Below are 7,898 nucleotides of genomic sequence, written 5' to 3' on the forward strand. Positions count from 1 at the left end.
TAAAGTTAACAAATATGTTTTTTATATTTATCAACCTAAAAAAATAAACATTTAGTCTGATTTGATTTACAATTAAAAAGTGTGTTTTTATCTGAATATATATCTATATATTTGATGATGTTGGTGTTTGGCTTGATTGTCAGCACAAAGAGGGAGAGAGAGGAGCAGAGAGGGAGAGAGAGGAGAATGAGGACAGATCAGAGATGGAACAAGAGCAGGTGAGACACACATGTTAGTCAAATGGTTGTTTACCAAAAGTATCACCGTATCATAGGTACTCATGTATCTCGTACCTAGTGTTTCTTTTTAGGTTTGTTATTTTTTAAATTCTATATTTATTAAGTTATGCAGGCTTGTTTGCACAACAAGGCTAAATAATTATATAAACTTTTCTTAATCTAAATAGTGGACTTTGGTAGAATTAAAAAATAAGTGTAGTGCAGGTCTATGATGATTTTTAGTGCTACTATCATCTAGTTTTGATTCTGGTTTTGTCTTGGTTAAATCCTAAGTAGTCCTGATTTTGAACTGTTGTAGTCCTGTTTTAATTCCAGATCAGTTCTGGGTCTGGTTGAATTGGGCTTTAGTCCTCGTGTCTTGATACAGCCCTGATTTTGTTTTGCGTTGCTGCTTAATTAAAAAAAGTAGTTTAAGGTGTCCTGCATATGTGATATATATTTTTCCCTATATGAAGTAATTCTTTTAATCTTACAGTCATATTTCACAAAACACACAGCCAGTTTAGCAGCAAACAGATGTCATCAGATTTTACAGTGTGGGATCATGCAAAGTCCATCATTAGTTTGAGCGATGCCCATCATTATACCACATTTAGTAAGTACACTTGCACATAAACTTACACACTGCTGGCTGGTTACCAGTGAAGAGCAGCGTGTGAATGTTGATCTGAAGGAAAAGGACTTAAAACGAGAGCTACAATTGGTAAGGTGGAGATCATTAGTATTATTAACTGTATATATTTTGTTTTCAGTAACTAACATCACCTCTACGTTTCATGTCAGTTTTTTCTTCAGTTAGTACCAGTTATACGTCACACAGGTCACCATACAAAGTATAGAAAGTTTTTTTTTTTACTTATGTCTCAGAGACATTAGTTACGTTGGTAAATATCTTTGCAGTTTCTAATATTTTTGGTAGTAGTGAGTTGTTTCAAAATTAAAAATATTCAAAATATATCTATTAGTATTATTATTACTTTTAAGTTGTATTGTGTCTAAAAATAAATAAGAAATTGCAAAGGTAATTTTTTTTATATATATTATGTATTTGATATTCAAAAGTCAAATATCATGAAGTAAAGTGTTGTTTCCTGACAAACCTTTTTCCCCCTTTTTCTCCACACAAGCGCCAAACAGCACATTAACCAGCATGTCAAATAACTCGTCTTACTCTGCCTTTGACTGCGTTACCTCAAGCACTGGGATTTCGATCACCATTTCTTTTCTCATCATCAAGATATCTGTTAACCTTTTTCTCTCCATCTTCATCCTCTGCGTGGCTTACCAACGATGGCAGCAGCAGTCCTTCTTGGCAACAAAAAGTCACTCTGACATTTTCACCTATCATATGACTGCCATTGAACTGACAAATGTACTGGGGGTCATTGCTTACTTATGTGGCACATACACTAATAGCTCAGTGTTGCTTCAGTTTGGGATGTATTCAATTTCTACAGTCTTCCCAGGAGAGATATTCTTTAACACTGTGACATGCATGGAGCGCTATCTTGCTGTTGTTCACCCCATCACCTATATGGGGCTGAGACATTCGGGTGGGGTCAGGATCAGAAACATCTGCATTGGGTGTGTGTGGTTAATGTGCTTTACTTGGATTGGAGTAATAGCTCTATATTACCCTGATCTTCCCTATATTCTATACTTCTCTGTGATGGTGGCCACATTAATTATCATCTCTTTTTGTAGCCTCTCTGTTCTCTGTGTTCTGATTCGTCCAGGTCCAGGAGAAATGGGAGCAAACAGGGAGAAGATTGATCATTCAAAACAGAAAGCTTTCTACACCATCACAGCAATAATGATAGTACTGGTGGTGTCTTTTCTAGGAATGCTTGTTACAATTGGTCTGACTAACTCAAATCTGTTACGTAACACAGACAGGTGTGTCATTTTCTTGTCTTATAACTGGTTCAATTTGCCCATGAGTCTGATTTTACCTCTATTATTTCTACACAGAGCAGGAAAACTATCCTGTAGCTGTTTCAGCAAGAATTAAAAATAAACAAAATAGGCAATCACAAAAATAATAATAGGTGGAATTTAAGCAGAAGTGTACGATTTGTTAAAAGTGTGCTTTTCCTGTGTCAGTTTGTGTTGCTCTTTCTAAATACTGTGTTAAGTAGCAGGATTCAATTTGAGTCAAACTTTGTGCACCAACCTAATTCATAGTGATGTGTCGGTCGCGAACGAAATGGCTCTTAGAGCCGGATCTTTGACGTGAACAACACGAGCCGGCTCCTTATCGCGAGCCGTGGGGTTTTTTTTCTTTCTCTCACCCTCTCTCTCGCACTTTTTTCCCACTTCACTCCACACACGAGCCTTGTGCTTTGCGCTGGGCAGAGGGGGGAGGGGCGGTAGTTACACTCGCAGTAGCACAGGAAAAGAGCGGGAGGGAGAGAGAGAAAGAGAGCCAGGGACAACAACGTCACATTAGAAAGGTATAGTAATCATACACAACTATTTTCAGCTGCGGATGATAACGGATTCAGAAAGCTTATTCATGCAGGTCTATATGACAGAGAATATGCATCTTCTTTTTGTTTTCATATTTTAATTAATATTTTATTGTGTTGTGGTTTGCTGTGTTTTGTGTTGTTTCATTTTAAATTTGTTTAAAAGGAAAAAGCTGAAAATTTAAATAGTTAAAAGTTGAACTGTGGTAGTTGTTTTTTGTATTATATGATTTATTTATTACATTTTATGTGGAGTGAATAAATAAAAGTATATTTACGATATGTCTGTGAAGGTTCTCAGTCATCCAGGTCATCGTAGTCAAAGGAGCTTGCAAAGAAAAGCGTCTGGACTTCTTTAAGTCGTTTCACCTCTCATCCGAGAAGCTTCTTCAGTTCTAAGGTTAAATGGTGGGGAGTCCCAGATTTAAACATAGTGGGAGTATCCTTAGAACATTTGACCTTAGAACTAAAGAAGCTTCTCGGATGAGAGGTGAAACGACTTAAAGAAGTCCAGACGCTTGTCTTTGCAAGTTCCTTTGACTATACTTAGGATGACCCCAAGAGACAAAGCATGTACAAACTCCAAAACATGTACAAAAGACAACAGAAGTGCTCCAGGATGCTAGGGGCAGTGTTGAGCTTTTGTTCATAGAGGCTAGCCAGCAAGTACCAACAACCGGATTTGGTGTGTGGTAGTAACAGGTAAATGAACTTTTTTTTTTCAATTATTTGAATATATATGAGTTCTTGTGTATAAATACACAAACCATACACACATGCTTTCAATTGTGTAATTTAAGTGATCTGGGTAGCTCTGTTTTGGAAGTTCAGTTAACGCTAGAAATGTGTTTTGGAGTTTGTACGTGCTTTTTGAAGTTTGTACGTGTTTTGTCTCTAGGGGCCACTGTACATATTTATATATAAACATATATAAATAAAACCACTTTCTTTTTACATTAGTAATTCCTTTTGTGCATAATTTTATATTATTGTTAATAATAAATTAATTAAAGTAACAAAACAACCTGAAGAGCCGGTTTGGAGCCGAAAGTGCCGGCTCTTTTTAGTGAGCCAAGCCGAAAGAGCCGGTTCTCTAAATAGAGCCGGAAATCCCATCACTACTAATTTAATTAAAATATGGACCTCACTGAAATTAAATGAAATAATAGCAGGTATAGAAAAAAAAATAACTGTAACGCCTGCAGTGTGAAATAATTGCATGAAACTGAAGTGTTCACTGAACCTTCTGACAAAAAAATAAATGTATTAAATTACATTAAGTTAAATTAAATATCAATTGCATATGACTTTTAATTTGTATGATTTTTGTTACATTTGGCATTTTTGTGCAGTTTATCACTCACGGCAGTACTGCATGTGTCTGATTGTATACAACAGGTTTTTCAGGAAAAAAGTCACAATGGTGATCTTAAAACTTGATGCATCACACATGATGCACTTGGCTTTAAGGTGAAGTTATACGTTAAATAACGAGTAGCACATCTGTTAAATTAAAGGACAAGTTTTTAACTTTCAGATTTAAATATAAATTCAGAGTTACTGTGTGCACAGAAAAACAAATACAACAATCAGAAAATCTCATAAAAATCATTACTGAATTAATCTCTTTTTGTGGTCAGTTTATGTTTATTTGAATAAAAACATTGTCTTTAAGCTTGTATGGAACCTTTCAGGTGCATTTGATCTATTATCTATTTTGCATGTCTTGTCATCACAGCCTATTCTGTATTATAATTGTGTTGCATTAAAACTTGAAAAGTAAACTTATAACACGTGTGCCTTTGCATTAACTTCTTCTGTCAAATGCATAAATGCAGACTTTTAATCCAACATCCATCCTGTATATATACTGAATCTGTATATATCATCATAAATGTGAGAAAGAAATGTCCAAAACGATAATATCGTGTCTTTAATATATATGTGGCTTGTATCCTATTGATGGTGTAAGACATATTGTATTCCTAGCGACAAAAATACCATCTCTATGGCAACTGTATGCAGCCCCTCAGTTGTTTTTAATGTCAGGTTTTTGATTAGCAGTAGCACTGCAGGTTGAAGTTGAAGTAGTGGCCATTGATGATTCACAGTAACCTTCATTTGCTTAAATAAACGAAACCATCACACCTGGCTGGGAACGAACGTGGAGAAAATTTGTTTAATTCAGAGAACACTTGATTTTACACGTTCACAGTCAGCAAAGAGCACACATTATGGAAACGTAGTCAAATTCTCTAAACGCTTGGTTTAAGTCAATATGAACAAACACCAGGCTTTATTTAGAGGTCATTTAGAGGGGATTCTGCCAAACAGCAAGTCTGTTTATATAGTTAAGAACTGGCATTCCAGTAAAGATGACTGTTCATGCTCATTATGAAATGTACATTATGTAAACTCCATTTATGTTTGCCATGTTTTCATTCAAATTTTCCAGTCTTTGGTATTTAAATTATTAGGTGAATGTTGGAGTCAAGCTTATTTAACAACAGCATTAAAAATAGGAATTTATTGCTTTTTCTAAAAGATGCGTTCAAAAGAAAATGTATCCTACTTAAGTTTGTTTTAAGTAAAGTTCACATTTTAGCTACATTTGATGTTTTTAGTCTTTCAGATGAATCTCTTGTGTTTAATCATCCTATAAATGAAGATGTATTTATAAGTACGTACTTCGGTAAAAGGAAATTATCTTTTTTCTTGGTCAAAGAAATAATGGAAATATAAATCGAATTAATATAGTGAATGAGAAATGCAGTTTGAGTAATGAAAAGGTTCGTTCTAATGTCAGGATTTTTTTGAGTGGACATGATCCAGCTTTGACCCTTGTCAGATTAATGTTTGTGTGTGGCTGCAGGAATCATGCCAACCTATCATACAAAATTCTGAGTAAAAGAAATGGCATTGCTGGGTAAACACGGAAACATAATTCATTTATGATTTTGCTGATAGTCATTCCTATTTGCTTAATACTTATCAGAATATGATCGCAATATGAAGTTTAAAAAACATAGCTGTATGGAAGAGGACTCCCTTACTAGGATTATTTACATTAATCAACAAATTGATTTACTCTGCCTTACAGAAACCTGGTTGCAGCAGGATGATTATGTTAGTTTAAATGAATCAACACCCCCGAGTCATTCTAACTACCAGAAATCTCGAAGCACAGGTCGAGGGGGCGGTTTGGCAGCAATTTTTCACACCAGTCTATTAATTAATGAAAGACCAAGACAGACTTTTAATTCATTTGAAAGCCTGATGCTTAACATTGTCCACCCCAGCTGTGAAACTCAGAAACCAGTCTTACTTGTTATCATCTATCGTCCACCTGGGCCTTACACAGAGTTTCTGTCTGATTTCTCAGACTTTATATCTAATTTAGTTCTGAGCTCAGATAAAATAATTATTGTGGGTGATTTTAACATCCATGTTGATGCTAAAAATGACAGCCTCAACATGGCATTTAATCTGTTGTTAGACTCAATTGGTTTCTCTCAAAATGTAAAAGAACCCACCCACCACTTTAATCACACTCTAGATCTTGTTTTAACATATGGCATAGAAACTGAACATTTAACAGTGTTTCCTGAAAACCCTCTCCTGTCTGATCATTTCTTGATAACATTTACATTTACAATAATTGATTACGCAGCAGTGGAGAGTGGACTTTATCAAAGTAGATGTCTTTCTGAAAGCGCTGTAACTAAGTTTAAGAATATAATCCAGCCACTGTTATCATCGTCAATGCCCTGTACCAACACAGAGCAGAGCAGCTATCTGAACGCTACCCCAACAGAGGTCGATTATCTTGTTAATAATTTCACCTCCTCACTACGTACGACTCTGGATACTGTAGCTCCGGTGAAAACTAAGGTCTCTAATCAGAAGTACCTGACCCCGTGGTATAATTCTCAAACACGTACCCTAAAGCAGATGACTCGTAATCTGGAGAGGAAATGGCGTGTCACAAATTTAGAGGATCATCATTTAGCCTGGAGAAATAGTTTGTTGCTTTATAAGAAAGCCCTCCGCAAAGCCAGAACAGCTTACTACTCATCACTGATCGAAGAAAATAAGAACAACCCCAGGTTTCTCTTCAGCACTGTAGCCAGGCTGACAAAAAGTCAGAGCTCTTTTGAGCCAACCATCCCTTTAACGTTAACTAGTGATGACTTCATGAACTTCTTCACAAATAAAATTTTTATCATTAGAGAAAAAATTACCAATAATCATCCCACAGATGTAATATTATCTACAGCTACTCTTAGTTCCATTGATGTTAAGTTAGACTCTTTTTCTCCAATCGATCTTTCTGAGTTAACTTCAATAATTACTTCCTCCAAACCATCAACGTGTCTTTTAGACCCCATTCCTACAAAACTGCTCAAAGAAGTCCTGCCATTGATTAATTCTTCGATCTTATATATGATCAACCTATCTCTAATAATCGGCTATGTACCACAGGCCTTCAAGGTGGCTGCAGTTAAACCTTTACTCAAAAAGCCATCTCTAGACCCAGCAGTCTTAGCTAATTTTAGGCCAATCTCCAACCTTCCTTTCATATCAAAAATCCTTGAAAGAGTAGTTGTCAAACAGCTAACAGATCATCTGCAGAGGAATGGTTTATTTGAAGAGTTTCAGTCAGGTTTCAGAGCTCATCACAGCACAGAAACAGCTTTAGTGAAGGTTACAAATGATCTTCTTATGGCCTCTGACAGTGGACTCATCTCTGTGCTCGTCCTTCTTGACCTTAGTGCAGCATTCGATACTGTTGACCATAATATCCTGTTAGAGCGATTAGAACATGCTGTAGGTATTACAGGTATTGCACTGCAGTGGTTTGTATCATATCTATCTAATAGACTCCAATTTGTGCATGTAAATGGAGAGTCCTCTTCACACACTGAGGTTAATTATGGAGTTCCACAGGGTTCAGTGCTAGGACCAATTCTGTTTACATTATACATGCTTCCCCTAGGCAGCATCATTAGAAGACATAGCATACATTTTCACTGCTATGCAGATGACACCCAGCTCTATCTGTCCATAAAGCCAGATAACACACACCAATTAGTTAAATTGCAGGAATGTCTTAAAGACATAAAGACTTGGATGGCCACTAACTTTCTGCTTCTTAACTCAGATAAAACTGAGGTCATTGTACTCGGCGCTG

At 36.1% G+C, this 7,898-nt stretch overlaps 1 protein-coding gene across 1 annotated transcript; it reads left to right on the plus strand.

Annotated features, from left to right (window-relative positions):
- The first annotated feature begins 1,389 nt into the window (after window positions 1-1,389).
- LOC148103772 (uncharacterized) lies at window positions 1,390-2,250 on the plus strand. Its single transcript, XM_087838210.1, has one exon. The coding sequence runs from the start codon at window positions 1,390-1,392 to the stop codon at window positions 2,248-2,250; it is 861 nt and encodes a 286-aa protein (XP_087694336.1).
- Window positions 2,251-7,898: the final 5,648 nt, after the last annotated feature.

The sequence above is a fragment of the Neolamprologus brichardi genome, chromosome 3, assembly GCF_056152115.1.
Source record: "Neolamprologus brichardi isolate AB-2024 chromosome 3, ASM5615211v1, whole genome shotgun sequence".
Lineage (NCBI taxonomy): Eukaryota > Metazoa > Chordata > Actinopteri > Cichliformes > Cichlidae > Neolamprologus > Neolamprologus brichardi.